Genomic DNA, 18,001 nt, shown 5'->3' with positions numbered 1-18,001 from the left:
CCCAGCCGTTAGTCAGGGATTACTTAACCTATTCCTTGTCCGTAGAGAGTCGGCCCACCTCGTTGCATCTTGTGGATCATGGCCTAGAGCCATTCACAGCACCGTACAGAGTATCCAGTCTGTGCTTGAGTAGCCGTCTAGCAACGCAGGCAAAATTAAGCGGCCCAGCCCACTTGATTACGAAGAGGACTCCAGGTCCAAGGCGCTAGACTTGTGCAAGGCCACCTGTCTCTGCACGCAGTCGGTCGGAATGGGAGGGGTTTATTCCAAAAGTGCCCATTCTCATAGTCTTCTGGGAAGCATTCAGCAGCACGCTGCTGTGATCCTCCGAGAGTGTATGTGCACAATTGAACTCCTTTGGTGCAGCCTGCCAACAACGTTGCAAATGTGATCAACTTTCCGAGGGGGGTTGGAACTGGGGAGGCCCCCCGCTGTCGGCGCCAAAGCGACCTTTGTTCTTACTGCGATTCGGTGCTCATGATGAGCGTGAGCGTGGCAGGGAAGAACGAGCATCGGGTTATTGTCGAGAGTGTGATGCGGCGGCGTAGGACTCTTGTCGTAGAATGCCGTGGACTCTTGCTGGGGACGATGAGCTTCGGCTCACAACCATGTAGGCATGCTTCACTCTAAAGTTGGCGCATAAGGTTCGCACGATTCTGTTGGACTTACGAACGGTACGCATCAAGTTCCAATTATCTCCAAGTGTCTCCTTCAAGTCAACCCTCGGCGCTGCTGCTGAAAGAAAGATGGTCGAACTAAGGGTGCAGATTTCCTTTGGATAGACATTCTGGTACCCAACGTCTTCGGGCTGCCCGCCAGTCCTTTGTTCTCATTGCTGCGTCACCCCCTACCTTCCCATGTAGAACCCCAATGCGAATGAGATGAGGTCCAAAGGCTGTTCTCAGATTGGTGGTCTATCTTTGGTATGTATCTGAGGACCTGCACTCTACCGCAGCACGACATAGACGAAGTAAGGCACCTTGCTGCAAAAATACTGCCTACCTGCCGGTCCTGCGCCTTGTGCCATCGAGTTAGTACTGTCCGGCGCATTTCGAAGTGCTGGTGCTGCTACGTTGCCAGCGGATGCAGCTATGCTTGTTGTGAGCACATCGTTGTCGGAGGAGAAATGAGAGGAGCCGGTCGAAGTGAAGGAGACCTCATGATAGGATGAGAGAAGCTTGAGTAGATGTGAGACCCATTCAAGAGCAACGCAAGTCCTCATGGAGTATGGTGGTCCTCGAGGACAACAAATCACTGCTTGGTTTCGGCTTTCTGTAGCTCTGTATGCTTGAAAAGTACCAGCCCGCATATGTACAACTCTTGCCACTCTCACCATCGTCCTTGACCGTCTATCATGGTCTCATGATGTTGACGCGGCTCAGAACTCGCTGATTGTGTCGCCCCGGAGCTTCGCCCGCATGTCCCATTTACCCTGTTCAAGGCCACACCGTCAGCTCAACCGCCTCGAACACGAAAGCTTCCCAATGCACTTACATCTGTTTTCGCAAAGCTATAGCCGACAACCGTAGGTACGAATATGGCATACATGAAGGAAATGAAAGCTGTTCGAGGTGTCCAGCGGAAATATCTCCATCGTTCCTTGTTCAGCTCTGCGACTCGGTCAGCCTGCCTGCTCCCCCCCAGGATGTCTGATAGTTGCTGCAAAGTGACAGCAACCAGATTGAAGGTGCTGGGGGATATCGTCTTCGGTCGATGAAGGTCACGTACGGTACATCTTCTCGAGAGCGGGATCATGGCGAAGAGCTGTCGAAAGGCGCAGTCAGTTTCAAATCTTCAGCAGGCTCTAAAAACAGAGCTTTCTCTGTACTTACGTGTTGGCCCGGCCATGATTGAGAGCCGTGCGGCAGTGGACGTGATGTGGTTAGCTCTTGACCGTCCTGCGACGTTGAGGTGTCGACCGCGGATGGATGGAGTTGAGTTTCCCAGATGTGGCTGGTGATGCTTGGCGTGGCGGTGCCTGATTCTTCCATTCACTTTGCCCTCATCTGCGGCTTCCTACACAGTCACTCATCTCAGAAGGACTTTGCGATTAGAAGTCTGATGACGACGGGCATGTTGCATCAGGCCTCACCAAGCATATGACCAGCATAGTGGACTCGTGTCGATCAGCATCAACCGATTGACCTTTTTCACGTTTCTTTGACAGAACACCATCAGAACATTTACATCTCCCCTTGCATACCTCTTGGGCGGGACTTGATTCTACCTTGCCAGGTATCGGAAGCTACCTGTCGCCGTTTGTCACGGTTCCCGCGCTCAGTAAGCCCCTTCGCCCGAAGCTGAACATGACTTCCTTTGTCCCCGAATTTACACATGGAGCCCCAATCAAAGAGAGTCTTTCGCTTACCCGCAGTCAACAAGAGGTACCCTCCGTAGGAGCAACGACACCTGACGTACCGGACTTCACGTGAAAGATGGCATCGTCTGGCAACAGTGAAGGTGCTCCAGCGGCCGGAGAACCAAAGATCGTTCTTCATTGGTGAGCAACAGTCCCTCTTTGACGTTACTCCCCCTCATGAGAAGACATATGTATTTTGACATCTGCCAGGCTCGAGGTGTCTCGCTCTCAAAGGATCCTGTGGCTGTTCGAGGAGCTCGGCGTTCCTTATGAGCTCAAAACCTACAAAAGGACTAAGGAGCGGCTCGCTCCTCCGGAGTTGAAAGAAGTACACCCTCTCGGCAAATCCCCCGTTGTCACCATTGAGATCCCGGGCTCTGCCACCCCGATAGTGCTCGCTGAGTCTGCAGCGATCGTGGAATACCTTTGCGACCACTATGACGGCCAAGGAAAAGCCCTGGTTCCCACGCGATACAAGCCAGGTAAAGATGGAAAGATTGGAGGCGAGACCGAGTCCTGGCTGCGATACAGAATGCTGATGCACTACGCCGAGGGTAGCATCATGCCTTTTATGGTTCTGTCACTGATCGTGGGGAGTAAGCTTCTGCCTGACCATTGTCGCGTCTGACACTCACAGAAGCAGGTATCCGGAATGCGGCGGTACCATTCTTCATCAAGCCCATCACAAATAGTGTCGCAGGCAAGATTGAGTCGGGCTATCTGCAAAGGAACTTCAAATCTCATTACGACTTCCTTGAGGGCCAGCTCTCGACTTCTCCTGATGGTGGAGACTACTTCTGCGGCAAAAACCTCACGGCTGCAGACATCATGCTTTCGTTTCCGCTCGAAGCCGGCCAGAGTCGATCGGGCTTCACGGCGAGTCAGTACCCAAAAGTTTGGGCTTATATCGATCGAATCCACCAAAGAGACGCCTACAAACGTGCTGTTGCCAAGATTATAGAGGTGGAAGGCGATTTCAAGACGACGCTGTAGAGGATTCGCTCCAACCTGGAGGCTTGACGGTAGAGAAAAGACTCCTCTGGTAGTAGACACCGCAGCTTTGTCAGCTGTGACCCGCGCTGGAAACATCCGTGCGTGGGCTACATAGTACATGCAGCGATGCGATCGAGCCGGATCCGCTCGAAGTCAAGAGGCTTCTCTGTGCCCGCCATGATAGCATTTGTGGCCGATACGAACCTGGATTACTGGGGTCGCAGATTCGGGAAGACGTCGTATGTCCGATAGATTTCTACCCTTTTCGGCTATGGGTGTCCGAATTCAGGATGCTGGACTGTCGCTGGAACAGCCGCCCGCTGGTTTGGCCCCGCTCCTCAAGCGAGTACATACCTCAATGCACATTGTATACCTCAGCGCTTATCGTCCGGTCTGGTTTCACATCTGGTCTGGGGCTGGAATGCGCGAGTGAGGATCGCCTGAGATTACTGTGATATTCAGCCGCAACGACGTTTTGGGGTTGAATGAGACGACGGCCAAGCCAGTGATATTCGATGCGCCTGCTTGGAACCCTACGGGGGCGAAAGCGACGGAGTTAGATACTAGACAATGCTTAAGCCATACAGGATCAAATATGGTGGCTGAGTTTGGATACTCGTAATGTCTGCACCTGCAGATATATAAGACACACCCATATGGACATTGAAGTTGTATGCAGGTAGGTATCTGGCTTGCCAATACTCGTGCCCACGAAGCATATCGGTGGTCCGTCAAGCGAGAACAGCGAATCTTGCAGCAACACGAGCTGGAGCTTGAGCTTGACTTGGTCCTGCATACAAACCCCGGTCTCCCGCACGGTTTCTGGTGTGAATCGAACAGGCTTCGCAGCCACGCAGCCTCCTACCATCCCGTCCCATCCAGCATCGAGACCCCATGGCCCGGACCGCCGACCGCAGCACTGCTGTCGACTTCTGACTTTCTCACTTTGGCAACCCCTTTCGGCGTCAGTGGTGCGAAAAGAACCCAGATTGCAAACAAGACTGCGCTCAGCCGGTCTTGACGCGGTCTGCCACATACGAACGACCCAGGAACCACAACGCACGTCATCGTCCTCCGCAGGCCTCGGTTACGAGTTAGCACTGGCGTTGCACGTCGGCGGTGTCTTCCGTGTCCCAGTAGACGTCAGACCCGCAAGCATTCCAGCTCTCGAACGTCTTTCTTCTCGCCAAGCAGCACAGAGCCACAGAGCCTGACTTGCTCGCTTGGTCTAGACGTGGCACCTGCAGCCGGCAGACCTTATTCCGACTATCCGTGGGCCGGCCATCTCGGCGAGTCTTCTACTCGACAGGCGTGCTGCCTAGGGTTGAGGGCAGCACCTAAGCACCCCGCCCCGCACTGGTGCGAGAAGCATGTCTACCACAGTATAACACAGTATTTCCAGTACGTACTGACTACCTAGGTACGTATGGCTTGATCACCATAAGCATCCCTTTCATCATCCGTTTACCTGTTTTCCCCCCTCCACATCTCACATCTCCGACACTGACTTCAATGGCGCCGGCTCTTGGTAATCGGCGTGCGTCACAAGACTCGTCTCAGGAGACTTGTCAGACGGCCATAGCCAATAGAGCTGCCGCCCGTGCAATGACTCAGGGCTTACTCATCGTACAGTCCAGCCAAGATCTTGCCCTCCTGGCATCTCGAGCAGGCAGTGACGCCGCAAAGAATCCGCCAGAGACACTCGGGCAGCCACCAGATCCTCCTGGTTGCTGCCGCCAAACCTACCCGAGAGTGTCCAGATCCCAACTGCCCTCGTCATCCGCCAGCCCTCTTCCCTCTTGCAGCAACGGCCAGAGGGGCCAAGCGACAGAAACAAGAGGTCCCCGACCCACCGCCCGCCCCGACACAAAGGACGAGACCCATAGCCGATGGTCCCCTCGTGGGCGGCTCCCTACTGCGTACAGCTGTGGACAGCCGGCGAGGCCGGTAGTCGCGGCCTTTGGCGGTAAGACCGGGCGCTGTCGTAGGCGCTGTCACTGGCACTGGTATCGGCACCGTGTTGAGTTCGCTGCTGCGCGACAGCCCATGCATTGCGCGTGGTGCTGCGGACGTGGCAGGAGTTGCGGGCTGATTGCTGAGTGTCCCGAGCCTCCAGTACCCAAAACGGTCATTTCGTTCTGAGTGATGACGGACCCACACCCAATACTCGACCTTGACCGCAACCATGTCAGTTATTCGGATACGACTACTGACACCAACTTGGATTCCCCAGCCATCTCCATTTCGTCCATGCCCGATGGCCGTCCTAACAGCACAGGGCGAGCTGTTACGGCTGCCGGGCCTGCAAATGGCCCCGGCCCAGCGTCTGAAGCTACTAATCACCCCAGTGCCACAGCCAATGCCTACACAACCGTCTCTCACCCTTATGCCGAGCCTGCTGACGCCGCTATCCCTCCCCCAGACACGCGACCTTTCTTTCTCCTAGAGGATTTAGAGTATCCCACCAGCATTGTGTACGATCTTGAGTCTCGACACCACCTAGCGGCTGCCTCCACTGATGCCACTAGCTATACCCTAGGCGCCCCAAGCTTCGGTTCGCAGCCCTGGATCGCTCCCTCTGGCCCTTTTCTCGATTTCGCGCCCCAGCCAATATATGAGCCTACGGGTGAGTTGCTGCGCGAAAATATTCACCACTTTGACGAGTTCGACGCCCCTTCCCTTTCAAGGCTCCCAGCTGCCGTCTCCGCCCCTGCGAAGAATCCGCCGCCGCCACCCACGAGAACCTCGGCCGACGCGGCCAGCACTGCAAATGGTACTGGCGCGGTCACGGCCTTTGTTCCGCCCTTGCTCCCTCGATCTGCCTTGAAACGAAAAGCGAGCTCGACTGCTTCGACGCCCACCGATTCTTGCGTCGACAAGAAAGCCCGCGTGCTATCCAGACCTGGTCCCGACACTGCCGTTGCAACGAACCGTTCTGTGACGTTTGAGCGGATGTCAGGCGTCGGTCCAACGTCGCCTGATGAAGGATCTATCTCTTCTGAGCTCCCAGCAGGCTCACGGGCGGCTCCTGGTGCAGCTGCTGGCAACAGAAGGACTCGCCAGTCTTCCGGCTCGACCCCGCGACCCTCAATACTTCCATCAACCTCGTCGCAAGGTTCAACTCGTGGAAGGGGAACGCGCGTATCATCAGGGCATCCACCTTCCATCCTCCCGCCGGAGAAGGTCTTTCCCATCCAGATTGGATCCGATCTATTCCGCTTGTCAGGCGCCTCAATCTCGTCTGACGGTAAGCCTACAAGCCGAGGATGCAGACAAGCGATCAGACTGACGTAGCGAATAGCCCCGTCCTACTTTACCCAGTTCTTCGAAGAACAAATCCGACAAAATGAGGAGTCGGGTGGTGTCAGGACATTATACATCGACCGGGACCCAGCCACCTTTCGAGACGTGGCCAGGCATCTACAAGGTTCGGTTTCTGTCCTCGGTGTGCTCGTCGTGGTACTGACTGCTGTGGAGGTTACTATGTCAAGCCTGTCGACGGAAGCCATTTCGTAAAACTCTTTGCAGATGCTCAATTCTACAGCTGTATGTACGAGTGGACTCGCCGTGGTCGAAAGCTGATAGCTGTACAGTACCCCGTCTAATCGATCAGCTGTTCGAATCAGAGATCTTCATTCAGATTGGCGAGCGCCATTTTCAGATCCCGAAAGACATCTTCTCAGAACCCGGAAACTCGCCCAACTTCTTCTCACTAGGGTTTGCAGTCTTCTTCTCGACACCCGGCGAGGTCTTCCCGGGCCTTGACCGCCGGGGACTTCTCCGTCCACCGTCTATAACCCCGCCGTATGTTCCTGGCCGGTCGGCAGAAATCTTTGCAGAATTACTACATCTACTTCGAGGCTACCCTCTCCATATCCGCAACGAATCACACCGATCTGAGCTACTACGAGACTGCCGCTATTTCCATCTGCGCGGCTTGGAGCAGAAGATTATTGCGCACGAGATCAGCTACAATCTAGAGCGCCAGAAACACGAAATTTGTCTGCGACTGGAAGACGTCAAACCCTCGGGCGTCTCGTACACCCGTGATGATTCACTCGGCGAGAAGTCGACCACTGGTGGATGGGTTTACTACGCGAGACCATTCGTAGACGACACCTCATACGAAATGGTGGTGGAGATAGGGGCTGAGAGCACCGTGCTGGATTTGACCGACATGAGGGCCGATCTCCACGGGCTAGCCAAAGCTCGAGTGTCCTCGCTGTTCCAGGTTGTGGCGAACAAAATGAATTTGCCGACGAATGCACCGCTAGGGCTGATGATGCTGTCGGGAGGAAGGTCTTCGCAGTCAGCCAGTCCTGGACACACGCCTCTAAGCGAAGACCGGGTGAAGGTGCGCTTTGAACCTGCAACGGACATCACACTGGACGGAGAGAGCTTGGAGATCGACTGGGACAGTCCGGCAGGGCAGGTCATGCAGCACGGGCCTTCAACAGTGGCCAGCGAATCCGAGTCTGAATCCGATGTCATGAGCGAAGGAACAGCGGTCAAACCTGGCCCTTCCACGGCTGGCGGTCAGCAGCGGCGACCTCAAACTCGACAGACGCCGGGAGGTGTACCCTCTCATACAGGTGCAGCGCGCGGATCTCTCCCTGTGGCTCCGATCCAGACGACCAGACTTTCTGAGCCATCCACGAAGAAAAGGAAACGGCAGAACAGCCAAGAGGAGCTTGGGGAGTGGACAATTCGCACCGGCCAGTGGCGACTGCGGGTGCAACCTAACTCCCAGGATACGATACGAGGAGGATTTGAGATCGTCTTCATCGGAGTCAAGATCGACGCCTACTCGAGTGAAAGAGCCAGGAACGCGAGAAGGAGCTTTCTCAATTGATGAGGGCATTTGCCCGTTACGTCCGACACGGCTGTTGGGACGAGGCCATGGAGACCAGATGCATGTCTCACCGCCATTCGGTTATCCAAGCTGGGCTGTGATACGCCACACCGACTTGGCGGACGCCTTCCGAGTCGCGTTATTCGGACAACAGCTTGTCAACTCCTACTTGTCGCCCCGACAGTCAACCCAATTTCAGCCATTCTGGTGTCGGGCCGGGGCTTTGAAGGTTCAGCGTGCCCGAAACCCCCATTCAAGACACTTCGCACCCCAGTTCGATGAGCATGCACGATGCCGAAGAACGAATGCTCATCTCATCACCTCGCCTCACCTAATCGAAAGTTACGATTGCATTACACCATTGCATCACATTGCGCGTGGCGTTATTAAGACATTTGTTTCCGTATCTGCCTGGCTGCGGATTGACCGGAGGTATAAACAAAAGATATAGCCTATTTGCGTTCACGTCCTGTTGAGCATGTTTCATTTGCCGAAAACGACATGATCGATTTTGGAAAAGGAGCGGAAGGCAAGGGCAGGATCAGGCAAAGGCAACCATAGACGCAGCCTCGCCACATGCTCGTGCACTCCGTCGATTGCGACTCTCAGTCGACCTTTCAGAGCAACAAGATTCGCCTACTTTGGAGGTACGAGGAGGGGTCCAGGATTCTGTCCAACCACGCAGCATCGGGCACGGGATACCTGGTGCGGATGGATGCGCACCCTCTCTCTCAGGAGGACACATTGCTACATGATGTCGACCTTCAGCCTTGGGCGAATCAGATTGGCGGGTGAGAAACAGTATTCTCGAGGATCCATGGCAGCTGCACCAGTTCCACGAATGTGGAAATGAAACATACCTGTGTCGGTAACATCCTTGGGGGATTGCCGACCCTTGGGGTAAGCACGGCTGCGGAATGTCGGGCCAGGGGAGGACGCCATGTACTCAGTATGGAGGGAGGCGAAAGCAACCCGAAAGTGGAATGGTGGCGAAGCAATCCAAGCCAGTCCCTGGAACGTGGCGTGGCAAGCCAGTGGAGGCAAAGGCATTGAATGTTCCCACATCAGGTGTGTGCGGATCCTGCTCAGACAGACAGCTTCTGCGGCGACGGCATGTGTCATCTCACACGGTACGGTCTTCCTGCCTGTGTGATACCATCCACAGCGACATGCTTGGTTCCACCGACATTTGGATGCTCTGCAACGCCGGCACGAATAAGAGCAAGGACATACCCATTGATTTGCCAACCTGGTACGCTGACGCGACCAACGTCCGAGGACATTTCAGTCGCTGCACTTGCCGTCCGCTGTCATGGCAGGCATGTCGATACGGTACATGGTGAGCTCGGTGAAGGACAAATACCGTCATGACCCGTGAGCCTCTTGCAGAATACGCCATAGCCAGCCTCATGGCCAATATACCATCTACAGTCTACTTGCGGTACCGCTGCTCAATACAATGATGCAACCACCCTGGATCATAGTGGCGGTGCATGCTCATTGGCTAGCTAACATATTATAGCTACATAGGTACAAGGCTACAGATTAATCAGGTACTTACTTCAGCTCTAGCATTAGAGCTCTCTCTCTCTCTCTTCCTGCAACTCAGTCAAGCCCCATAACGACATTATTATATAGGAAGATCGAGAGGAAAAGAAGGGATACTCCGTATACTAATCAATCTTACAGTCTCCCTGCTCTGCTCTGCTCTGCTCTCCTACAGTGAACTGAATGTGACATGACATGATACAGTCTGATCGAGGGATGATGTAAAGGCATGAAGTAAACCACTCCTACATATATGACTTACTTACAGGCGTAGCCACGTGTACAGATTCGTGGTCGATGATTTCTTTTTTTTTTCCCAACTTGTCCGCGCGGGGATTCGCATTACCTTGATATGTCTGATGACTGCTTCTCCTTCTGCTACAACGTTCCTGATAATCTCACTGATTTTTGAGTACCTACTCACCGACCGACTAGTCGATTAGCTGACCAGCCAGGCTATAAGTCAGGTCAGGTCAGGTCATGTCATGTCAGAAACATATCTGGTCCGGGACCTTAACGCTACTCAGTTCCTTCAATGACACGGCAGACCCGAAACGAAGAATACAAAGGAAAGCTGCCGAAGTAGGTGAGTTGAGGCAGACAGATAAGCAAAGGCAAGGCAAGGCAAGGCAGCAACTGAAAGGGATACGGTAATCATAATCTGCGCGTGATGCATATGAGATTGGGCTTATCATTGACGCTAAGCTCGAGGTTGAGATGAAGGTTAACGCTGAGGTCGAGGTCGAGGTCAACGTTCAGGTTCAGGTTGAACGTAAGGTTGAGGTACAGTATATATCTGGCTGGCCTGCTGGCCTGCTGGCTGGCTGGCTCACCCGCTAACTCACACACGCGAGCCTCCGTGTCGTGGCCTACACGCGACGACGGACCGTATCCTCATTCTGATACAGAGCAGCAGCAGCAAATAGATCGCACGAAGGCGCTCGCACACACGACACGACAGACTACAACAGCGTATCGTACAGTGTAATGTATCAGGGTAACATACCGTATTCCATGATAACATCCACGGCACTGTAGGACATGGGTCTCGCTAGAATCAATCTTATCATATGCTGTCCTATCCTGGCCCGTCCTCTCCTGCTGCTCCGTCTGATACAGTCACTATCGGTGTAGATGGACCGAACTTGACTGAACCTCCCAGTAAGTCGTTGACTTGATGCCATGGCCGTCCGAGACACGGCAGGGGACCGTCTCTTCGTGCCCTGTTTATCCTAATTCACATCTGCTACTGCTGCTGCTGCTGCGGTGCCACCTCTTGTGAGCAGGGGCAAAGCCAAGGACGTCGAGATGAGATGCACAAGGAAACTGAGTGACAGGTCTTCCGCTACTGACTACCTGTGTAGTATTCCATCGTGCATACAGTGATGGTTTCCCGGCTCCGCGGCGAGTTTGAGACACTGGAGGAACTCATTCTCCACGAGATTCTCGGTGGCCGTGAAAGGAATATTGCATTTGACTAATCACCTCAATGTCCTGTCACACTGCATGTCTTCACCTGCACGAGATGGCTGGGAAGAAGCACATTGCTCGGTGCACAGAGTCCCGTGGCCGACTCTGTTGTGCGACAATATGTTTCGGTTGACACTTGCCGGGGGTCAGAGAGATATGGATTGGCATTATTCATTGACATACTGGGGACGAATGGCGAGCATACTTGACCTGCCCTTACTGAGATAGGCCACATACCCTTTTCGAGCAATGTCCTTCCAAGGCGAGACCTTGCCGCCGGCGGAATAACCCCCACCGTTATCCCCTCGAATATCCATCGCCACCTTGTCTTGCAGAAGGATGCAGCCTAAGGAAGCCAAGCTTGCGAGAGGCGAGGCGGCGGCGGCGGCGGCACCATCAGCACCATCAGCAGCGGTGCGTTACAGTCTGTATGGGAGTGATTGTGACACGTGGATCGTTCAGACCTTTGCGGTGCCGAGGCTTGCTCAGCATTATTGACGAGACGTACCTACGCGATGCGTGTGCAGAGAGGCTTCGAGGCATATGCAAACCCATTGGGGATGCAATCGCCTTCAGGGTCTTCGTCTTCGGCCTCTTCCACACCCAACCAACAGCCAGAGAGGGCATCTCATGCAAGCAGGACGAAACGAGGGGACAGACTTTGAAAGATGCGGATGGCGATGGAAATGCTGACAAAGGAAAGAATGTTCCGAAGGCTCGTGTGCGAGGGGTGGACCCCCTTCGGTCGCTACGAGTGGGGATTCCGAGCACAGTGAGCAGGCTGAGGTCATGCTGGTCTTCGTGAGATGGGGTGTGATGTGATGAGGCTGTGGAAGTCTGATAGAAATGGGTTTACAGGAAACCTTTGCCTGGGCCCTTCGCTTAAGCAGTCGACATGCAAGGGTCAGTCTTTTCCCGCCCTGCTGCCGACGTCGATCATCCATACAACGAAGTCCAATTGCGGCTGCAGCACCAGCAGGGTCCTTTTTCGTGGCGTGACGAGAAGCAACAGCCTCACGCAGCAGAGGGAAAGAAAGGCGGTGGTTGGGCACCCGTGGTCCTCAGTGTCAGGCATTATTCATCAGCCTCGCTCGTTAGAGGGTTAGTTGGTCTGCTGCTGAAAAGTGTATTTGGAATGCGGAGCGATGATTACGAAAGATCCGTCTACGGAAAGACTCGACGCCGGTGCCCTCGACTTCAGCTCCTTTGTACTGGTAGGACGGTAAGTTAAAGCAGGCTACCGGCTGACCTTCGTGTTTGTTGAAGGCCACAGAAGGATGGAGACTGCTTCACGTACAGGTAGCTGTGGCCACGCGGATGAATGTGCGTCTGTGACGGCCCGTGTCGTAAGCGCTACCTGGGTGTGACTGTTCCAGGGCAATCCAAGTCCCTCTACCTCCAGCCTCGACATCAACCGTCGGCCAGTTCCTCAATTGCCGACATTCCTCTGGCTGCCCGTTAAAGCACAGACTAAACGTTTCTTGGAAAGGAACAGGACGACCACCTGGCCAAGGACATTTGTTCAGGTGCAGAGTTGCCTGAACCAGCAACTGCATGGTAAGGTGGTGCTTAATCACGGCAACTCACGCTGAGAAGGGAGATTTGTATCGCCAGAGGTCGGCTTCTACCGCCTTCTCATGCCGTGACATGACAGAATGGGCCACAGACGCGGCAGTCGTGACACATGGACTTTTAATTTCGCATCCCGTCGTATACTCCTTCAGCGGAAGTTGCGAACCCCTGGAGGGACACTGTCTTCTTTGGAGCTGCAAGAGGTGAGTGCTTGCAAGTCCTCTCGCCTTGCCAATCTCTGTAGCAAGACACATGCAAGCAATAGACAACCCAACCATTGATGTCAATGGTAGGCCATGGATCTGATTCTGTCCGTCGAACTCTGACCGAGTGCTCCCCTATAATGGATTGGTCGAAGCTCCAACGAGTAGAATTATGTGACAGTCTTACCATCGTCGCGCCTCAGGAGATATCGAAAACAAGGCTAGTACCAAATCAATACAAGATTGACCAGGCTGGGACTGGGCCAAAGGTTGAGCGATGAGGCGGACAAGCGACCGCTTCAAGCAATCTCACACTTTCTGGAGCCGCATCATTCCTCATGTACAATATGAAATGGAACGAAAGTTTCAAGAGGCCGGAAAGTGACCCTGGGTGATCCGGGCGTGACGTGATGCCCTCTTCTCGAGGGCCACGGGATGGACCTGTCCTTCCAAGCAGAGTGATGACAATCATGCTGTCCGTCGAGGGAGAGCTCCTGCCGTGCTCCGTATATGTCTCACTGGGTTACGTCTACGACGGATGCAGCAGGCAGAGGTAGCGACTAGAAGACTTGCAGCGCTTTGTTGCTTGTCAATGCTTCAACGGCAGAGATCTCTGCTTTAGCGGAGAACAGATGTCGCCCGATTTGCGATGGTCGAGCGCGTGAAGCGTAGGTGCTGGCGGCAACTTGTCTCATGTCGGTGGTCACCTGCTCGAACCACATCTAGAGGCTGAACACTGTCCTGCTTATATTATCCTCCTTAACATTCTGGGTCGGCAGCTGCTCGACTCGGGCGAAAGCTCGACGAACAATATACGGGCCAATTCAGAGGTGCCTGCTAGTGGCTCCATCTGTCTTGGGTGACACATAGCAGTGTCTGGGTGAGCGCCAAAAGCAACTGTCACAGGACCTACCGGGTGCTCAAGGCCCCCAACCAGAGAGCCACCAGGGGGATCCCAACAGAGACTCCCCTGCACGCGAGGCCAACGGATCTCGGGTGTCTCAAAATATCTCATCATGAGTAAGTGTCAAGACGAGGAAATGATGTCGCAGAGCCGGGCGCTCTGACGCCTAGGTGTTTACGTACTTTAAGCAGTGGTTCCAATGGTGTCTTGGATATATGGAGCAAGGATGGTCAAATTGCGTGGTCCTGTCTGCGGCTCCACCGGGAAAGTCTGTGAGGCGTCCAAGGCCCATCGTTCGTTGGGGTGAACCGTCCTAGTGATCATTTGTTTTACGCTGAACGCAATTACCAGATACGGTTTGGAAGGGCGTGACCAATATCTTGCTAATCAGGCCGAAGTGAGGGCGATGACCATCCGAGACTTTCTTCGGCACTTGAAGGCTTGAAGCCATCTTTCAGGGGCTCGCTAGACATCCAGACATCGAAGCCACGGCAAGCATGGTGACTAAGGACGTCCAGGAGGCATGAGACCGCGTCATTGCCATCTTCGGGAGGCCTCTTAAATATTTGCTAGGTTGCGCCCAACTATTTCCATGCATTAGCCCACCATGAAGGCGGTCTCTAGCCTGTCTGCAGGGCAGCCAGGCTCATTGGTCGACGTCGAACACAAGCGGTGACAGCTTTCGATTCAGCTAACCATGCAGCACATCGCATCCGTGCCGCCGATGCAGCAACAGAGCCGGTCCCAGTTAAACAGGTTGTGTGGTCATTTCCTCGACCACGAGGATCTCGCTCGGCCATGCTTGTTGTGGATGCATCCATTGCCTGCATGGGGCTTCGTACTAGGTGAGTGACCGCCTGCGACGTGAGTAAGCCACGACAAGGGAGCTGGGAAAAGCGACGACAATTTGCTTTTGAGCGCAGATGCAGTGAATAGCCGCCAGGACTGGGTTCTGGGTGCCTTGAGTACATCAGCTGGTTGGGGACCAGAACGCCATCTTCCGGCTCCCGCAAATCCGTCGAACGCCCAATGACGTGGTTACAACCTCAAGATTCAGCCCATAGCCCAACCATGGGGTCGGAGAAGGCCTCGGTGGAAGAGCCGGCGTTCGCCTGCTTCTGTACGAAGCAGTGAAATTGTGAGCTACGTATTGAACATTGAGATCTGGCAGGTGGTGTACCGAGGCGACGGTGTGGCTCCCGAAGAGGACAGAGCCGTGGTGGACAAGTGCTCGTTAGTCTCAAGTCTGGCACCAGCGACTCATGATGGCTTCGCCAGTACCTCCTCTCCCAATTGTCGAAGGGCGTCCTCGTATTTTTGTTTGAGATCTAGGTGCTCGAGGCTCAGCTGAAGCTTGGACAGTTTTCCTTTTCTGTGGATGGAGGGTTCGGGGACGGCTTTCGCAGGCGCACGCTGCTTTCCTTTACCTCCTATCTCTCGCCAAAACCAGGCCGCTTCTCTATGTTCGACAAGCGACCAAGCTTGACCTCCCCTGCCAGCCCGCGCAGTCCGTCCCACCCGGTGTACATAGGTCAAAACACTGTTGGGTACATCGTACGATACGACATGCTCGAGACCTGGGACGTCAAGACCACGTGAGGCCCGGTCGGTTGCGATCAAGATTGATATCCTGGAGTTCCGAAAAGAAGCCAAAGCACGTCGGGATGAGGCTGACGAGGCGGTACTCCGGGTCAACGTAGAAACCTGGGTCGCCAGCTCAGGATCGAGGAGACATATCAACCTGGCGAGTCTCTCAGCGGAGGCGGTGGACCGTGCAAAGATTAGAGCTCGGGGTGCCTGTCCACTCTGCTTGCTCGTGGCATCTTTGAGCGGCGCTGGAGTTCTCTCCGAGCCTGAAGCGCTGTCCGCACTCGAACTTGCTTCGTCGGAAGGAAGGTCCTCAGAATGAGATGACGATTTCAGGGTCGAATCCGGCCTCGGTCCTGTGTCCACTAAGGCATTACTGATGTTGGTGGCAGCCTTCGACAATGGCACGGTTATTCCAATGTGATTCCTCACCAGTTCTAGCAGGAACAATGGCTTCTCTGAACCGTCTGGGAGGGGAATTGCCACCTCCTTAAGCGTCTCCGGAAGGTGAAATGTCTCCTTGTCATCCTTTTGCGGCAACACCGCATCCTGCGTATCGGGCGCGGGACTTCCTGCCCCGTCTCCCTTCTTGCCTGGCTTGTTGCCACCGAGGACGACCAGTTTCGGATTGTGTAATCCCAAAGCGTTGAGTTTGGATAAATCCCGCGTCATCGTTGCAGAGAGCAGGATCTTCAACACTCTTCGCTTTGGTGGTGTCATTCGCATATGTCTGAGCAACCGGTCTCTCCTCTCCGTGGCCGCTTGAGACTCTAAAGCTGGCTTGACCACACCAACCCACTCTTGGTAGCTCTCGTTGAGCAACCTGTCTGCCTCATCCACCACGAGCCAGGACACGTGGTCGAGCGTGAAACCCGGAGTGGATCTGAGGTGATCTACGAGGCGACCTGGTGTGGTGATGAGCACGTCAATTTTGGACCGGTATCGAGTTATGTAGCCGACTGACTCCAGCGGGTCCTCATCCTTCGCCCTCTGGGCCAATCTTGCCAGCGAGAAGTTGGACCAGTCGATAGGACTCTGTTGCCATTTCTCGTACTCCTCAGGGTCGTAGATCTTCTCTTCCTTGACCAGCATTTGCTGCTCGTCATTGAGAGATTTGCTTCCTACAGCAGTCGCGAACTTGAGTGAGGTTCCTGCGGCGCAAGCTTCGCACAGGTCTCGCACCTGCTTGACCAGTTCTCTTGTGGGCACAACAATGACAGCTCTGAGCTTTCTGCCGGGAAGATCTTTTAAGGCTGCTATGATAGGCAAGACATATGACAGAGTCTTCCCAGAGCCTGTGGCGGCTGAAATGCAAAGGTCGCCAGCATGCTTACCCGGACCATTAAGCAGCAACGGCAACACTGCTGCTTGAATTGGCAAGGGGTGATGGAGACCTTTCCTTCTCAGATTTCCCACCAGGGCCTCTGCAAGCTTGAAAGAGCTAAAATCGTCTTTGTTGGTCTCAGGGGGGATAATTAAAGGATTTTCTTGCCAGGCTGGAAGAATCGAGTAGGTGGGCAGCTCGCGCACAACTTCTACCTGCTCTGGTTGAGGAATCGGCTCAAGGCCATGTAGCTCTGGCGCTATTTGCTCAGGCGGCGCCTCGGACTTTGTGTGTAATTGATCTTGCTGCTTGGCCTTTTCGAATTTTGAGAGGACAGCAGCATGCTTCTGTGCATGTGCTGCATCCTCTGCATCCTCTGTCCCCTCGGCTTCCTCTGCAGCGTGACTTCGCTTAGGCCTCTCGCCTTTCTTAGTGCGCTTCGATACACCTCCGTCTTTCCGTTGTACAGCACCACTTCGTTCTGAGTCTGCCGCACGCCGGAGGCTGGTCGCTACCTCGGTTTCATCTTGCGCTTCTCCAGCTTCTCCTCGAAGTGTCTTCTCGGATACCCTCTTGGGTTTTCTTTCCCCCTCGTTGCCTCCTTGCCCGTGTTCGACTCCCAGTTCTGGCTCGTCTTGTTGGGACGGTCTATCCGATCGGCGGGTCCTTACACGGATTGGGGCGCCACCGGACCTTGCGGTCTCCGTGACGCGATACTTATCAAGGATGATAGTCCCAGTTGCAGCGGAGGATGTTTCACTGGGAGGGATGTTGTGAGGGTGGGGTCGGTTCGACGGCGTCGTATGCGGCTGAGCAGCGGACTTTGAAGTTTTCAACTTCTTGTCCTTTGGCTGAGAGACTTGTTCGTCGCGCTTGCGCTTGTTCGGACTAGAGCTCGGCTCTGTACTGGAAACAGCTTCGGTCGATAGCGCCTTCGCAGGAGGCACGTATCGCGCGTAGAAACGCGACATGATGCTGAAGGTTGCAGGGTAAATGAATGATAGTCTTCGAGATAGTTGAATTGGAGAAAAAAGTTGCCGGGATTGTATCGCACTATATCGCCGGCAGAATCGGCCTGTCTCATTGGAGGTAGTGTGATGATGTGGGGCATTTTGCTCTCACCGCCCGCGGACTCCGGACTTTCTCCTTTTCCGTCTATCTGCTCGACGCGACTTGTCTTCGATATTCC

At 54.4% G+C, this 18,001-nt stretch overlaps 4 protein-coding genes across 4 annotated transcripts; 2 read left to right on the top strand and 2 right to left on the bottom strand.

Moving 5' to 3' along the window:
- Positions 1 to 1,378: 1,378 nt before the first annotated feature.
- On the bottom strand, positions 1,379 to 1,548 carry G647_08804 (uncharacterized protein; the record flags this gene model as incomplete). The annotated part of the gene is made up of 2 exons (XM_008733111.1): positions 1,379 to 1,432; positions 1,495 to 1,548. 2 exons carry the CDS (start codon positions 1,546 to 1,548, stop codon positions 1,379 to 1,381), a joined length of 108 nt encoding a protein of 35 aa, XP_008731333.1.
- An 887-nt stretch (positions 1,549 to 2,435) lies between these two features.
- On the top strand, positions 2,436 to 3,352 carry G647_08803 (uncharacterized protein; the record flags this gene model as incomplete). The annotated part of the gene is made up of 3 exons (XM_008733110.1): positions 2,436 to 2,500; positions 2,570 to 2,955; positions 3,003 to 3,352. 3 exons carry the CDS (start codon positions 2,436 to 2,438, stop codon positions 3,350 to 3,352), a joined length of 801 nt encoding a protein of 266 aa, XP_008731332.1.
- A 2,952-nt stretch (positions 3,353 to 6,304) lies between these two features.
- On the top strand, positions 6,305 to 8,204 carry G647_08802 (uncharacterized protein; the record flags this gene model as incomplete). Its single annotated transcript, XM_008733109.1, has 4 exons — positions 6,305 to 6,599; positions 6,654 to 6,779; positions 6,830 to 6,898; positions 6,946 to 8,204. 4 exons carry the CDS (start codon positions 6,305 to 6,307, stop codon positions 8,202 to 8,204), a joined length of 1,749 nt encoding a protein of 582 aa, XP_008731331.1.
- Positions 8,205 to 15,161: 6,957 nt separating this feature from the next.
- On the bottom strand, positions 15,162 to 17,783 carry G647_08801 (uncharacterized protein; the record flags this gene model as incomplete). Its single annotated transcript, XM_008733108.1, has 1 exon — positions 15,162 to 17,783. One exon carries the CDS (start codon positions 17,781 to 17,783, stop codon positions 15,162 to 15,164), a length of 2,622 nt encoding a protein of 873 aa, XP_008731330.1.
- Between the last annotated feature and the right edge of the window lie 218 nt (positions 17,784 to 18,001).

The sequence above is a fragment of the Cladophialophora carrionii genome, assembly GCF_000365165.1.
Source record: "Cladophialophora carrionii CBS 160.54 unplaced genomic scaffold supercont1.8, whole genome shotgun sequence".
NCBI lineage: Eukaryota > Fungi > Ascomycota > Eurotiomycetes > Chaetothyriales > Herpotrichiellaceae > Cladophialophora > Cladophialophora carrionii.
This window is presented reverse-complemented; position numbering and strand designations above follow the sequence as displayed.